General features: G+C 34.5%; 1 protein-coding gene and 1 pseudogene across 1 annotated transcript; both read left to right on the top strand.

Annotated features, from left to right (window-relative positions):
- Positions 1–768: 768 nt before the first annotated feature.
- Positions 769–971, top strand: LOC126765628 (small nucleolar RNA U3; annotated as a pseudogene).
- Positions 972–14,639: 13,668 nt separating this feature from the next.
- On the top strand, positions 14,640–15,586 carry LOC126765578 (tigger transposable element-derived protein 6-like). The gene is made up of 3 exons (XM_050483187.1): positions 14,640–15,011; positions 15,106–15,306; positions 15,581–15,586. The coding sequence occupies exons 1-3, from the start codon at positions 14,640–14,642 to the stop codon at positions 15,584–15,586; spliced, it is 579 nt and encodes a 192-aa protein (XP_050339144.1).
- The last annotated feature ends 2,180 nt before the right edge of the window (positions 15,587–17,766 follow it).

The following is a 17,766-nucleotide window of genomic DNA, read 5'->3' as shown; positions in this document are numbered from 1 at the left end:
AGAAAGTGAAAAAATATTTAACAGACGCATTTCATCGTGCCGAAGAGTTGTGGAAAATGCTTTCGGACATTTAAAGGCTCGCTTCAGACAAATTGGTAGAGGTCTGGAAGTTAATTTAAAAAATGTTAACCTTGTTATAAAATCTTGTTGCATTATTCATAACATATGCAACAATAGAAATGACACTGTCAAGTTGCAATGGATTCAACAAGCAAACGCTGGAAATAGCGGAAGGCAACCTCATAGAGCACACATAGACAGACAAGAAATCATTTGCGGAATTGAAATTCGACAGGCAATTATAACACATTTTATCCACGGTAAATATTATTTGTAATTTTCACAAAGAATTGATATTTTTGCAGTTATACTTCTTATACGAGTTCGGAAAAGGTTGCGTTAAAATCATGCTTATGCTATTGTTGTTTTTGTAGAACAATGTTTCAATTTTTGGTTGATGACATATTCAATTAAAAATAAATTTTGTTGGGATTCGAACCTACGTGCTCGTCGTAACTTTTCAAGCGCTTACCACCAACACCACCATTGACACTTGTATTGCGTTGTCGTAATTATGGTTATGCATGAAAGAAATATACAATGGATCGCCGATTGTTACCTCTTTCCTTGCTGCTGCGCATATGTATGTTTGTATGCTTGTGTATTATTGAAGTTATACTTCTTTTTCTTTCGTTTGTCTTTCATGTCTGCGAATTCTCAACTACTTTGCATGACTTTTGCTGGAAATACTCTGTGTTGGCCTTTGAAAAATTAAGACTTCACAGCATCATTTCTGTAGTTAGTCTTCATTTAAATTGTTTCGAAATCGACCCGCGATGACGAGGTATATCGTTTTATCTGACAGCGTGAGGTTTATGAACTTCATTTCTAATTTTGCTTTGTGGCATATTAGAAATGATATTTCTTCGAAAATCGCTTACTTACAACGGATAAAACGACTTCTGAGTGGTGATTTTAATGAATAAATTCCAAGGTTTTACACAAAAATAATGCAGTCAATATGTACAGTACGCTTATGTATGCTTGCGCATTATTTGTCTTTCGTTTGTCTTTCATTTTTGCGAATTCTCAACTATTTTGTGTGACTTTATTTCTTTCGTTTCTGTTTCATTTCTGCGAATTCTTTGAATTTCTCAACGCGCGCATGCGTATACATTAGGGTGGTTTTCAAAATAAATTTTCAATTTTTGGAAGTGCTCCCTTCTAGAAATGTGCCATTTAGTGTAAAAATACAATTGTGACAGTTTCAGCTCAATCGGATTTTGCCTTCCCGTGCCGAAAAGGCCTTGAAGTTTGATAAAATTGCCATTTTTCGCGAAAAAGCGTTATTTTTCGACTTTAACTTATGACTGATTCCACTTATTACAATAAATTTATTATCAAATGAAAGGTAATTTTGTTGAAATTAAAGTCTATTATAATACATTTTCTTTAGAAATGCATGGTTTGGAAGATATTTAACATTTAATGGACCAAGTTCGTGTCAAATGCCTTAGTATAGTTCTTCGCAGTACCACTCGAGGTTCTCCACGATTTTTGAAACTATCCTTACCTTAACCATAAACAATGCGTACACTGAAGTCCTATATTTTATTATAATAGAAAAAGCTAGAAATTAGTAAAATCTTTTAGTTATATATTGTATTTTCAGTTTTCGTACATTAATTGGTACAATATTTAACAAAAAGATAAGACATGGGAACAAATCTATTTAAAAAATAAACATATAGAAAAGAAAATTCATACTAAAAACAAAAATAATAAAAAATTTATTTATATATTATTATTTCCAATATCATTCATCAGATAAGGGTAGAGAAAAGGTACTTTTGGAAGTATCAGGGTAAAGCCGACGACAATCCGTTACCACCTGAAGCAGGAATTGTTTTTGCTCCTCATCTTTTGCAAGAATACTATTGAAGTCTTGAATTAACTTAACCCCTCTCTCTGCCGTGTCGTTTACTATCTTCACATTCCTAACAAAACTTTGAAGTTTTAAAAAGTCTTTATTTTCGGACCATTTCTTGGGATCCTCTGTCAAAAAATCAGTTTTGACTTTGAAATATTCGAAAAAGGCCAGGCTTTGATCCGAAACAAAGTTCTGAAGCGAAATATTTTTAAATAGGTTTAAAGCTTCATTTTCAGAAACTTGCACCCTCATTATCCTTGAAGACCGTTCTTCTTCTGTTAAATTCCTGTACGAAAAAATCTTTTTTGCCATTTTTCTTTTTATTTCATTTGAAACATTTTTGTCAAATAAGCTAAGGCAAATCAGTTCCGGGTTCAGATACCACAGGTGAAGTAAATATTTTCCCAATACCTTTTCTGATACACCTTGATCAATACGTCTGTACTTAATTACATTCTGAACAAATTTTAAATCATTACTAGGTGCACTTATTGCGTTTGAAGCTTGACACCACATCTTCACATACAAATTAACAATAAATAAACAAATAGCTTTTAGTGAACTGAACTCCTCTTCGGACATAGAAAACTGTTCTCTAAGAATGAACATTTTCAGAGAGTAAATGGCTTTTGCCATCGTGAGAAGGGACTTTTCATAAAAATATTAAACATAACTTAATAAGTTCTAAGTAATCATCACTCGGCTGTTTTTCAGTTAACTGAAAGAGAAGAAATTCCGAAACCTCTTTTCCGAACTCTTTCACTGACTTCTTTACCGAATCGTCATGTACCCCTTCAATGTATTTAGACTGATCTTTGTTAGGCCAATTTATTTGAAATCTTATAAAAATGTCAGGTTGGGGAGCAGTCGTTGATCCCATTTTGTACTCAAATACTGACCGTAAAACGACTTCTAAAATGTGATGGCGGCAGGCTAAGTACAACAAACTTTTACCTAGCTGTTTTTCTAACAAGGTGCATGCGCCTTTCATTCGTCCTGTGTTGGAAGCCGTCGTATCAAAACACATACCAACAATTTTATCGCCAATATCCCATTCTTCTAGACTACCGCTAACAGCTTCTGCCTGACTGGCGCCTGTGGAATTTTCTAATTCCGGGACCCTCAGTAGTTGTTCATAGTCTCCTTTGCTTACCAAGATTGCCAACCGTTCAGCACATTCTTTCTGAAGAAGGTTTGGTAAAAGTTTTCCATCCCAATGAACAACAATACCCTCTAAGTCTAAGTTTTTAAACCTCGCCTTGATTTTCTGGGCCCGTTGACTACGAAAGGATATTCTGCGTATTCTTAAAGCACTTCTACTAAGTGCAAATTCCTCGACATTACAGCCCAGACTTTCAGCTGTTGCGAAAATTATTCGCACAGCATTTCTATCAGAAATTTTGCACCTATCTAGCAAAATTGATAATTTTTCCGTCATTACTTCTTTATAACCACGACTGTATTTCCTTTTTTACTCGCTGTCTCCGCTTTGCTGGCTTTTTCATCATAGGTAAATACTTTGTCCGAGGTGATTTCTTCCACTTCTGATTCAAAAGACAATGAGATGTCTCGTACATTTTCTGTTGCAATGAAAAAAGGAAAGGAACGAATAAAGGCTATAGCTTCTAAGAGCCATCATTTTATTACCTATTTAAGTATGGGTTTGAGTATCTAATTTTTAAGTAAAATTGGGCAACTATACTATAAACTTACCAGTGCTTAGTGGTGAAATCTGTTGCCATCGCCGCTCTTCTGCTTTTGCTTTTCTTGCTTCTCTTCTTTGTTCAGCTAGAGCTGTATTCACATCGATACTTTCCATATGGCCTGGACGTCCTTTAATTCTCTGATATGTCAAAAATTTAATATGTTCCTGATTAGACATTTCTGAAATGGCATCTTCCACTGCTACATCAAAAAAATCGGACAGTTGGGATGTGAATGCAAGATTTTTTTCCTCTTGACGTTTTGTCTTCAATCTTGAACACTTCTGAACTGCCCTCCATTCGTTATATAATTTTTCGACTTTGCGAACAGCATTTTTTTGTAATTGATAAGGTATTCTAGCTTTCTCCCAGAACACAAGAACTTCCGTCAGAGTGAGTTTTGCAGCATGACTAAAAGGTAATCCAACTTCACGAATGTTGTAAAACAATGACTTTAACACTTGATGATTAGATGGCAGTTTACTCCCGATTATTTGTTGAGATGAATACCCAATTAAATAAATTAGGGTTTTAGATCGAACACGAACATTAGATGAGGTAGTAGCCATTTGAATTTAATTATATAACTATGTATGTCATATCTTGCACTTTCTAATATCGAACTGTTCACTTAGCACAACAAACTTTAAAATAACATTTCTGTTAAAGCGTCAAAATCAAACAGGGGATTCCCCACTTTTTACTTACTACCAGAATACATAGCGGTAAATATGAGCAACAAGTCAGCCACGAGACGCCAGAAATATGCAATACCAAATAATACTAGAGATGCCAGCTTATTGAAAAAAAAACATGTTTAGTGAGGTTGAAATGTGAAAAAGTAGTAAAGTAAAGGTTAATAAAAGTTATTCTGATCTTTTGTTGTTGTCGCTTTATTTTGGTAAAAGTATAGGATATACTAAAGTAAAGTTGCATAGAATGAAACGTTAAGAAATTTGACGGCCCAATTATGTCACTGTCTTAGGTCAAGGCCAAACTGACCAAAATGTCAAAAAATACTTAAAAACAAGTAAGGAAGGGCTGTTCGGCCATGCCGAAGCCTTCATACCTTTCATGAATATATAAAATTCTAATTTAAAATACTGCATTGCAAGTATTACATTTTAAAACACTACTTATTTTCTCATAGGAGTGTCAAGTTGCACGTTCCTAGCTGCTTTAGTACCAAAGATATAGAGCAAAATCTCATATCTGAACAATCAAGGTTATATCAGCTATATATGGTCCGATCTGGCCGGTTCCGACAAATGTCTAATAGAATATAGAAATACATCTGCCTACCAAGTTTCATTCGGATATCTCAAAAACTGAGGGACTAGTTTGCGTTCAAACAGACAGACCGACAGACGGACATGGCTAAATCGAATCTCCTACTGCTCCTGATCATTTATTTATGGGTCTATCTCTTCTTCTTCTCATACTTATAAACATCGGACCAAAGTTAATATACCATTTCATTTTCATGAAAGGTATAAAAATATTTAAGCGAGCCTTAAATCCGAAAAATATTATGTATGAGTGTCACCAAAATGGCACATAACACGCACTTGGTCCATTAAATGTTAAATATCTTCCAAACCATACATTTCTAAAGAAAATTTATTATAATAGACTTTAATTTCAACAAAATTACCTTTCATTTGATAATAAATTTATTGTAATAGGTGGAATCAGTCGTAAGTTAAAGTCGAAAAATAACGCTTTTCCGCGAAAAATGGCCATTTTATCAAACTTCAAGGCTCTTTCGGCACGGGAAGGCAAAGTTCGATTAAGCTGAAACTTTTACAATTGCATTTTTACACTAAATGGCGCATTCCTAGAAGTGAGCACACACAAATTTCAGAAAAAAAAATTCACCTCTATTCACTAAAACCACCCCAGTATACATACATTCATATGAGCATGTGCAGATACACAAGATAGGATAGAAGATATATGCTTTTAAACATCGTATACTATACTAATAAATATTTTTCTTACTAATTGAAATTAAATTTATCACAGCAATATTATGTATATGTATATTAGGTATATTGCTGTGATAAATTTAATTTCTATTAGTAAGAAAAATATTTATTAGTACAGTATACGATGTTAAAATTCAAAAATTAAAGACTAAGTCCGTCGAGATTCGAACCTGCGTTCACATTGTGACTTTTCGTGTGCTTACCACCAACACCACCATTGACACTTCCGTGGCCTTGTCTTAAGTATGGTTTGGTTATGCATGTAAGAAATATACGATGGTTCAAATCATTTTGTTTAATTATAGAAATATGCTTTTGTAGAACATTTGCTTTCGCAAACATGCAGACAAATGTGCAAACGACTTAATATACATATGTATCAGAGAACGTATATTTATAGAGAAGGTCCAACAACGGACAGGCGTGTAAACTGCCAAAAGCTAACAAAATGCGATGAGTGCATTTCACCACACCTAGCTAAGAAGGAGAAATCTTAACAGTGGTGCGTGAACAGATCTGAGCATTTAATGAAAATTATGCTCAGAAACATGCATTGCTATTACAGACGTTGACGTATGTTGGCCTTTTGCTTATATTCTTATATGCTCACATGCCATCATGTTAATTGATGTGATTATCATTTTGCGTATTTCTATGAATATATGCATAATTTATATCATTCTAATTAAATTATGCTATTTTCAAAACAATATTTGTAGTTAATGTGCAATTAAGAGTCATTTATTAAAATATTTCTTATGTTTGAGAATATATGTATGTATGTATGTACTATAATTTCATATGTATATGAATATGTTTGTAAATGTAATATACATATGTATGTATATGTATATGAGATACTATCATGTTATCATAAAAACTTGATATACATATTACAATAATATGTCATTTAATTTTCATACGCATCTATGTACATATGTAAGGATAAATCCAAAATATATACAAAAAAGAACACAATTTGCAAGTAATTTTGATGCCATGGAATGGTGGGAAAGCAATAAAATTGAGTTTTCAACTCTTTCTAGCTTCGCATTTAAAATATTATCAATTCCAGCTAGCAGTGCAGCCAGTGAGCGCACTTTTTCACTTGCAGGTAATATAATAGTAGAGAAACGCAATCGCCTAGCTCCTAAGATTGTGTATAATATCTTATTTTTAAATTCTGTTTTAAAAAATGAAAATAACTAAGCAAATAATATGGGAAGAAAATGTTCTTGTCCAAATAATACGCACATAAGTATGTATTTATATGGTAATATTCTGCATTTATATACGCATTTCTTATTTAACACTTATCAATATATTTATATAAATGAATAATTTCCAAAATTAAATAAACAAAAAGGTTGAATGAACATGAGAAACCGAAAACTTTACAAAAGTTTTATTTTATTATTATTATTTTCATCCATAAATTGTATCACATACCTTCTAACTATGTATGTATACAGATTGATATGAATTGAAAGTACGTACATCGAGCAAGTCATACGTACTTCTCTGCTTAACCCTACATGGTTATAATATTTTTACCCTACACTACGGTTATAACTCGTCGAATCGACGAACTTTGTTTTTAAAAAATTCCTACAAGAGAACTATTAAAGTAAAAATACACAAAAATCATTATTAGTAAGGTTTTTTATTTAAAAGTAATAAAAAAAATTAATATTTAAAAATAATTTTCTTTTCTAAGAAAACTTTGTATTATTTTTCAGCCTCTTTTTTGGTTTTTTTTTAAGGAACTAACATTTTAAAAAACAATAAGTAAAAAAAACTTAAACTAAAGTGACTTATTTCATGCACAGACTTTGAACATAATACATTGAAGCAAATAAAAGTAAAAACAAGAAGTGGAAAAAGCCTCATTTCATACATGAGGCACAAAGCTCAACTTTGTGCTCACCGCATACGCTTTTTGAGCATTTCTTACAGACAGACTTTGTCATCCTGCGCTTTCTTGATGGACAGAAGTGGCATATTTTGCGTTTATTTGGCTCCGCTTCTGCTTGCGCAGTAGGAATAATTTTATGAATATTCTCATTCAGGGAGAACCGCAAGTTTCGTGTTTCCAGCCTTTTTTCCAAAATTGGAGTCACCAGCGATTCATGAAGCTCTTTTAAGAAGTCTCGACGAATTTTTGGCTTTTGTCCTTTTGAAAATATGTTGTGGGTATATATTACGTAGCAGTTTACGAATGTTATGTTTAGAATTCCATAAAATAAACACATCGGCCATCTGTTGGTCTTGCGCGAACAGGACACCACGCTGCACATTTGGTCTAAAGTGTCAACGCCGCCTCTTGTTTGGAAATCTAAAAGCTGTTCATCGATGGTTAAAAATAAGCCGGGCACGTAGTTCTGGCGGCATTTTTCGATAAAAAGCTCCCAAATTTTTCTTATGGGAGCAAACTTATCTTGGTTCATTGTCAATCTTACAGTTTTGTCGTCAAAACGAAGGCCGGACATCCAAAATTTGAATCTCATTTTGGTCATTGTAGATACATAGCGCGTACCGGAAAGTGTAGAATCAAAAAGCTCTTCTGTTGTCAAATGGTTGTCTTTTTTGACAGCCGTAAAGACAAGAAGTCCAATTACTGCATAGATCTCTGATGCGTCAGTCTCACGCATTTGCATTTCTATAGTGCTATTTTTTTACAACGATTCCCGATCTCAACATTTGTCCACTGTACAATCTCTGCAATAATTTCTGGAGTTATGAATAACTTAAAACATTGAAGAGGATCGTCGATGCCTTTGCACTCTCGGCATGATCCTCTTGCCTTGTGGACATAATGTATTGCCCGGCGGTGTGATTTGCCCTTTTTAGTTGTCCACTAATGAAAGTTCTTGCCGCGAAGGCTAGTTTTCGACGTAGCAATGATATTTGTTTAATGGGATGTCATCTTCATCTGAAAAGTCTTCATTTGTTTCTGATGGAATATTTATTTCATCAGAAAATTCGTCTTCTCCAGCATAAAATCAGACTGATCTGCGTTTGCGCCGCTGTTTTCATCCTCCCTAAAATCGACTTCCTCAAAACCAAAATTATCCAAATCATCATCGTCACGTTTTTGATTGCTCATATTGCTGTTTTATAATACAAATAAAATAAAAAATATAATAAATAACCTGAAAATAACAATACTAACTCATTACAAAAAAACTAAACAAACTAATCAAAAACATAAGAGGCCATACAAATTCAAAAAGTCACACTAAAGTTATAACTCGTCGATACGACGAATACACACCTGCAAATTTCCATCTTCGAAACAGGTTTTCGCTGCGTACGTCTGCTCACTGCAAGCTCTTTTAAGCAACTAACGTTGTGGAAAAAATGAGAGCAATCAAAGCAACCCCAAAAAAGTTATGTGAAAAAGATTGCGAGTGCTTAGTCGATTCGACGAGTTATAACCATCTAGGGTTAATGTTCAACTCATTGATGTGTACATTTCTTTCGAACAGAATCAATGATGCGTATGTATATTTAACACAAGCTGTCCTATCGAACAGCTTGGTATGAAACATACATGGCTTGGCTTGTTTGTCTTAGAGGAGTGCAACTCAAACCTATGAATTGCTTTACAACGTGCTGGCTTGAAGCTTGAAACAGTTACTTGTTGCCGATCTCTGATACCAACCAACATACAAATATGAGTACACATGTAAATACAGAGAAACCTCTCCTAACAGACACCTCTATTAGACGGATACCTCCCTTGGGCGGACATTTTTTCATGCACCAAGTTTTAAGTACAATTTTCAGAACAAATCGCCTTCCCTTAGGCGGACACTCTCTTGGCCGGACGCGGACAGTTCACTGCTGTAAAGTTGGACAAAACCCCTCTACTAAGAGGACACGAAGCTCTTATCGACGGACATTGACTTCTGTTTTCATAACAAATCAATCAAAAACCTCTCTTGGGCAGACGCGATCCCCTTTAAGCGGACAAAATATGAGAATGTGTGTATGGCGTATGTTAAATAACAGATTATAACAAATGAAAAAAGGGGACTCCCCGAATTCAATGTAATAAGGCTGTTCACGATAAGGTTAGGTTATCGGGTTAAGTGGTTATGTGATTAAGTGAACAACAACAAAATGCGGTATGACAAAATAACCAAAGTTGAAATTTTACTAAATGGCAGCACAAAAAATAAATAAAACTAAGCGAATGGCATTTCCATTTAGATTTTCTTATTGGAAAATCTGCTATTAACAGCTGGTTTTTCTTTACAATCAGCAAATTAAAACCGAAATAAAAAGCAACGAAAAGCATCAATAATTATCAAAAGTTAATAAGAATCACAAAGTACAAAATAAATATACACTTTTTGTTATTTATTTATACTCTAATTTTAGTGTCTACAGAAACACGAAGGCGCCGGCGAGAAAAGGAGGTGAAAAAATGGACGGAAGCCGAAATCAAATTTCATTGCACTAAAATTGTAAACAATGAACAGCTGTTTGTGTAAACTTATAGCGGGATTCTGTAACCAGTCTCTAGTCTCTATTTGAGACATTTTGAGGCAAAGTCTCAATTTGAGGCTAGTTACTATTCACTAAACAGTCTCTAGCGTTAGTCTCAAAATATTGAGACCTGGTAGTTAGCAGGTCACAAAACTAAAAAGATCTCTTGTCTGCCATTTTGAATATACTGAATAGAGATCATCATAGATATTAATCGATTGTCGTTTCTTTATATTTTGTAAGCAACTCAAACACGAAAAGGTTAAAAATAAATCAATTTTACATAAATTTCGTAAATATTATGAAACAAAGTCAACATATATTTTTATTTTCATTGATAATTATGTTTTTTGACTATGTTATAGAAAATTTAATATTTGTTATCGACATATTTATTTTCATTCAAGTGTAAAAACATCTCTGAATAATGAAATGTAATAGATTTTGTGACTGTCACTTACAGAATAGCAATATCATCTCAAGTCTCAAAAATTGTCTCTAACTTAAAATCTCAAAGTTAGAGACTTGAGACTGTCTCAAGTTACAGAATCGCACGGATAAGCAAATAACCATACAACATAGGGTGCTCACGGAGCACAGAGGTTATTTTTAATCTATTAAGCACATAACCCGACAACCACCTTACCGTGAACAGCCTAAATGTGTTTATGAAGCGCATGCTTAGGTTTTTTGTTCAGTGAATTGCGTTTAGTGATTGTGTAAACATTTATGTACATAATGCGTAAGATGGCGAGGTCAAACCTGAGCTTAAAAGAAAAAATTGAATTAATCAACGTTAGTGAGGAAAACAATTTGTCTGTCCGCGCATTGACCGAAAGGTAAGTTTTAATATTAAAATCGCGCAAAAATTATTTAAAATTTTTTTTTTGTGTGTACAATTTTTTTTAAATCAAACACAATCGTTTAGTACTACAAAGTTTAGTATTATTTTCCTGTTTCACATATTTTTGCAACATAATTATAAACATACTGAGTTCCTGTTGGAATACGTTATTGAAAATGTGCCCAATTTTTGTTATCAGGTTCAAAATTGGAAAAACGCAGGCTGCGCTGGTTAATAAAAATAAAGAGGAAATTCGAACAATATGGATGTCTGGGAGCAATGTCGAATCAAAAAGGTCATTCATGAAAATCGATGAAAAAAAAGTTGATGAAATGTGTTTAGACTGGTTCAATAAGGCACGAAGCCAAAACATTCCAATATCTACACCAATAATCCAAGAAAAGGCAAGAGAAATTGCCCGAAAGCTGGGGATTAATGATTTTGTGGCTTTTAACGGTTGGCTACAAAAATGGCGGAGCCGTCATAATATAACATTCAAATACAATTGTGGTGAAAGTGCTGCTGTTGATATGCAAGATGTGCAGCAATTTTTAGATAAACTACCATCATTTCTGATTGGTTATATCCCTAGGGATGTCTACAATGCGGACGAGACAGGCCTTTTTTTCATAGCTTTGCCAAAAAAAACATTGGCTCTTAAAAATGAAGTATGCCGTGGAGGTAAACTATCGAAAGAAAGGTTGACTGTCATGCTTTGTGCAAATATGGCAGGGGAAAAAGAAAAACCCCTTGTCATAGGGAAAGCTGCACGACCGAGAGCGTTTGCATCAATAGATTTAAAAAAGCTTCCAGTAAATTGGCAGTCCAATAAGAAAGCATGGATGACGCGTGAAGTGATGACATAGTGGTTGAAAGAACTCGACAAAAAAATAGAGTTGGAAAACAGAAAAGTACTTTTGTTTTTAGACAACGCAGCATCCCTCCCTCGAGATATAAGTTTGAAAAATGTTAAAATACTATTTCTGCCTAGTAACACCACTTCAGTTTGCCAGCCTTTGGATCAAGGAATTATTAAAAATTTTAAAATTCACTACCGAAACTTTCAGGTTAAAAATATTTTGGTAAGCACAGAGACTGGTTCGCCGAAAAAAAAATATAAACGTTTTAGAGGCAATACATTTCATAAAAGAAGCCTGGGCAAATATTCAACCGCAAACCGTAAAAAATTGCTTCCAAAAGGCAGGATTTGACAAAAATAGAAATCTGGCTCCTGAATTCGATCCCGAAGATGACTTGCCGTTATCAACGCTGGCTTCGATTTTTGAATTATCAAAAGCCCTTGGAGAGTGTATTCATTCAAATCCGGATGACTTTGTCCAAATAGATAATAATGCATGGACCGAAAGCTCAGACTTCGAGTTAGACGTTATAATTGACGAAACCATAGAAACTATTGACGATAATATGTAGTACTGATAATGAGAGTACTACCGAAGAAAGAAATGAAATTTTCTAAAACGAAACCGCATTGACTGCCGTTTCAAATTTAAAAAGATTTTGTACCGACGACCTTATTGCAATCGGATTGTTGCAAAATTTGGAAAGCCATCTGCAAAACAATTTTCTTTTAAAAAAGCAAAAAAACTTAAGCCAGTCTACAATTACCCAGTTTTTCAAGGTTTCAAATAGCATTAGCAGCGTCACAAGTCAATATGGCAGCCAAATCGATGCCCAAATTTGTAGAAAATCACACAACAACAATATTTTCATTCATGAACGCAAGCGCACTTTCAAAAGGCAAACTTGCTTCATTCATAAAAACAAATTCCATTACATTTCCCCGAGCATACCTTTGCGGACAAGCGTCTTTTCGCAACGATGGCAAAAGCTAAAAATCATAAATTGAACAATTTCTGATATTTGTATGAGAAGGAAAAAGCGCTAACCCCGCAAATATAAGTATAGAATAAAATTGACAACATAGTTTATTTGTCGATTTCAAGTCAAGAAATTTGCCAAAGAAAATATTCAATATTCCTCTGATTTATGTGTACAGTGGATTCCGGTTAAGTAGTATTCCGCTAAATGAAAATCAGCCCTCTTAACTGCCCATATCTTGCTGCATCTCACGGTTGTTGTTTGATATACAAGGAAATTATTGTTTTAAGTACCACTCGATTAAGTATCCGCACTCGCTTATGTGCCATATTAATTTTTTTTTAACAAACCACAAAAATCTGTATCTTTGATTGTGGCACATAACCGGGATTGACTGTTGTTGGAATACCCCTATTCCTGTCTTCAAAACAACATTGACCAACACTTATTCAAGCAATACTTAAATGCTTGAATAAGTGTACTGCAGTAACACTGTTTTGTTTCTTCCCTTTTCCTTTCTTGTGCTGTATAAGTGAAGTTGTGGTGCTGGTGCTGCTGTGTAATCAGATATAAAATAAGAATATTAAATAATTATAAAAGAAGATATAAAGCTTGTGTTTAAAATATATTTTGTGAAGGATATATAACAATAGGTTATGGGCCCAGTCCACGCCTAAGAAACAATAATTAAGAAAATTAAATTTAATTGTGAAATAGCATACAGTAAATCCCGCTTAAGTGCCTCCACGTTTAACTGCCATTCCCGCTTAAGTACCTGTATTTTACTGCTTCGAACATTTTTTCGAAAAAGTGTGTAGAAATTTCCCCGTTTAAGTACCACTCGGTTAAGCGCCAATCCCGCTTAGCGGCCACTAAATTTCGTGCTTCATTAAAAAATTTGGTTTAAGTTTTCCCCTCTTAAGTGCCACTTTAAATTTAAAATTATAAAATCGAAAAATATTCTTGTAAAATCTTAAAATATGGCAATACGGATAAGTGCTTTTCTTATCGAGCATTTGTATTAATCGATCTTCGCTATCTATGTGTCAAAAATTTTCGCTTCTGTCATTTGCATCGTTGTAAGTTTGAAAAATACAGAAAAATGCCTGGTAAAACGCGCAAAATAGTAACTGCTTTGACTATAAAACAAAAGTTGGAAGCAATAAATTTGATTGAACACGAAGGAAAGCCGAAGGCTGATGTGGCAAAAAAGTTCAAGGTGGACATTTCAACCATCCATCGAATATGGAGGAAGCGCGAAGAAATTTAGGCGGCTGCCTCGAAAACTAATTTAAAACGCAAACGATTGCATTTTGGTACATGCGATAAAGTAGAGGAAGCTTTATCAAAATGGTTCAATGAGATGCGATCATTGAATGCGACAATTTGTGGAGCTCAAATTGCACAAAAGGCAAAGGAATTCGCACTTAAAATGGGCTGCGACTTTGAGCCAACTGCTGGTTGGATGTGGCGTTGGCAGCGACGTGAAAATATTAAATTTAAAAAAATTCAAGACGAGGCAGCAGATGCTGATACTACGGCGGCGGAAAACTACCGCAATGAAGTTTTAAATACCTTAATAAAGGACTACGAGCCAGGCGATATATTTAATGCGGATGAAAGCGGTCTTTTTTTACAAGGCTCTTCCAAGCGGAACGTTGTGTAAAGAAGGAGAAAAGGCGGTGGGCGGTAAGGCACAAAAGGCCCGCCTGACTCTGTTATTTTTATGTAATTCAGATGGAACCTTCAAAAAAGTTTTTGCAATTGGAAAGTCGAAAAACCCGAGGTGTTTTAAGGGAAAAGTTGTGCCGCTGCCATACTATTCCCAGAACAAAGCTTGGATGACTGGATCTTTGTGGTCAATGATAATGAAGGAATTTGACAATGAAATGGGAAAGCAAAAGCCAAAGGTGTTTTTAATAGTTCACAACGCAGCCAGCCATAAAGTTGATGGTTTGAATGTTGAGAATGTAAAGATTACATTTTTGCCACCAAACACGACATCACTGTTGCAGCCTCTCGACCAAGGGATTATACACTGCTTTAAAGTTTATTTCAGACAAATAATCTTTCGAAAACAAATACTTGCAAAAGAGAACGGCTTGTCAATTAAACAATTTATAACATCGATTTCAATACTTGATGCCCTTAATTTTATTAAACGGGCGTGGTGGCTTGTTAAAAGCGATACCATAAGAAATTGCTTTCAAAAAGTAAGTTTAGCTCTTAATAATTATGCTTGAACTATGAAAAGCAAAATATTGCAGGTGTGTATTTAATTTAAAATTCTTGAATTTCGTTTTGTAGGCCGGATTTCAAGTAGAAGATATTTCGTTCGACCCTATCGAGGAAATAGTAGATGTCCCTATTGAAATACATAACTTTGATGAATACGTTGCGTGCGACAGTGACATTGATTGCTTTGGTGTTCTTACTGATGAGGAAATAGTAAAAGATGTATTAAATGAGGCTGATGTTGAATCATCAGAAGAATCTGCAGTTGATGCCGTAACTGACCCGCCTTCCTTTGCTGAAACTTTAAGTGCTCTTAGCCTTATTAAGAAGTTTGTAGATTACAACAATATTGACGCCGAAGAAATTGAAACTTTGGAAGAAAAGCTTTTCAAAAAGAAATTTCAAAATCTTCGTCAGAAAAAAATTACTGATTTCTTTTTTTAAATTGAAGCGAAACTACTTTATTACATATAAATAAGTAGATAAGTACATAAAATGCATGTACCTACCCATATGTAAACTTGAATTAATAATTTAATTTTAAAAGCTTTGATCTCAAGAAAGGTCTCTTTGTTAAATTGTTTTCTTTTTCGTTCTTTTTTTTATTAATTTTTGTAAATTATAATCAATTGATTTAATCAAAAATATATCTATGCAGCTTTTTAGAAAAGTTCATAAAAGAAGTCTTCGTAAGTACCATATGGCACTTAAGCGGGTTTCTTTTAAATGCCACTCCCGCTTAAGTGCCACAAAAACCTGACATCGTTAGGTCTGGCACTTAAGCGGGATTTACTGTATTTCAATTTCTGGTGAAATTCATTTTTCAAAGAAGCGGGTCGTGTACTACGCATTAGTTTGAAAGGCTGTGTTTGTGTATGAAATACAATGGACAAGGCAAAGCGCAACATTAAACCGTTCGATGGCGAGAAATACGCGATATGGAAGTTTAGGATTAGGGCTCTATTGGCTGAAATGGATATTCTTAAAGTGATTGATAATAGTGCACTTCATGAGGCAGACGAGGAATGGAAGAAAGCCGAGCGTTGTGCGAAAAGTACGCTAATAGAATATTTAAGTGATGCTTTTCTTAATTTCGCCACAAGCGACATAACGGCGTGTGAAATTCTAAGAAATTTAGATGCTATATATGAACGAAAGAGTCTGGCGTCGCAATTGGCAGTTAGAAAACGTTTGCTTTCTCTCAAGCTATCGAGTGAGAAGTCGCTACTGTCCCATTTTAACATTTTCGACGAATTGATTAGTGAGTTACTAGCAGCAGGAGCAAAAATTGAAGAGATGGATAAGATCTCTCATTTGCTGATTACATTGCCTTCATCTTACGATGGCGTCATCTCAGCAATAGAGACATTATCTGAAGATAATCTAACGTTAGCTTTTGTGAGAAATAGATTTCTAGACCAGGAGATTAAAATAAACAAGTAAGGAAGGGCTAAGTTCGGGTGTCACCGAACATTTTATACTCTCGCATGGTAAAGTGATAATCGAGATTTCATAATACGTCATTTACATATTTTTTAAATGCCGTATTTTTGTAAAATTTTATTCTGCTATCATCATTGGTTCCTAATGTTTATACTCGTATTATACAGAGAAGGCATCAGATGGAATTCCAAATAGCTTTATATTGGAAGAAGGCGTGGTTGTGAACCGATTTTACCCATATTTCGTACATGTCGTCAGGGTGTTAAGAAAATATTATATACCGAATTTCATTGAAATCGGTCTAGTAGCTCCTGAGATATGGTTCTTGGTCCATAAGTGGGCGGCGCCACGCCTATTTTCAATTTTTAAAAAAAGCCTGGGTGCAGCTTCCTTCTGCCACTTCTTCCGTAAAATTTAGTGTTTCTGACGTTTTTTCTTAGTCGATTAACGCTTTTTTAGTGATTTTGAACATAACCTTTGTATGGGAGGTGGGCGTGGTTATTATCCGATTTCTTCCATTTTTGAACTGTATATGGAAATGCCTGAAGAAAACGACTCTGTAGAGTTTGGTTGACATAGCTATAGTAGTTTCCGAGATATGTACAAAAAACTTAGTAGGGGGCGGGGTCACGCCCACTTTTCCAAAGCAATTGCGTCCAAATATGCCCCTCCCTAATGCGATCCTTTGTGCCAAATTTCACTTTAATATCTTTATTTATGGCTTAGTTATGACACTTTATAAGTTTTCGGTTTCCGCCATTTTGTGGGCGTGGCAGTTGGCCGATTTTGCCCATCTTCGAACTTGACCTTCTTATGGAGCCAAGGAATACGTGTACCAAGTTTCATCATAATATCTCAATTTTTACTCAAGTTACAGCTTGCACGGACGGACGGACGGACAGACGGACGGACGGACAGACAGACATCCGGATTTCGACTCTACTCGTCGCCCTGATCACTTTGGTATATATAACCCTATATCTGACTCTTTTAGTTTTAGGACTTACAAACAACCGTTATGTGAACAAAACTATAATACTCTCGTTAGCAACATTGTTGCGAGAGTATAAAATGATAGTAACGACACAAGCACGAAAATTATGAATGCGGTAGTTAAAAACAAAACAAACACTTATAAAAATAATTCATTTAAAAGGCAGGGATATAAACAAAAGAAACCGTTTAAGGGAAATATTAAAAGTAGGGTTAAATGTCATCACTGTGGCAAAGAAGGTCACATTAAAAAAGATTGTTTTCATTATAAAAGAATAATAAATGATAAAAACAAAG

Source organism: Bactrocera neohumeralis, unplaced genomic scaffold, assembly GCF_024586455.1.
Source record: "Bactrocera neohumeralis isolate Rockhampton unplaced genomic scaffold, APGP_CSIRO_Bneo_wtdbg2-racon-allhic-juicebox.fasta_v2 cluster10, whole genome shotgun sequence".
In the NCBI taxonomy this organism is placed as follows: Eukaryota; Metazoa; Arthropoda; class Insecta; order Diptera; family Tephritidae; genus Bactrocera; species Bactrocera neohumeralis.
This window is presented reverse-complemented; position numbering and strand designations above follow the sequence as displayed.

Coding starts and splice junctions, on each gene's coding strand:
- LOC126765578 (XM_050483187.1), top strand. CDS start 14,640: ATGACTGGATCTTTGTGGTCAATGATAATGAAGGAATTTGACAATGAA. Junction 15,012..15,105: donor TAAGAAATTGCTTTCAAAAA/GTAAGTTTAGCT, acceptor TTCGTTTTGTAG/GCCGGATTTCAAGTAGAAGA.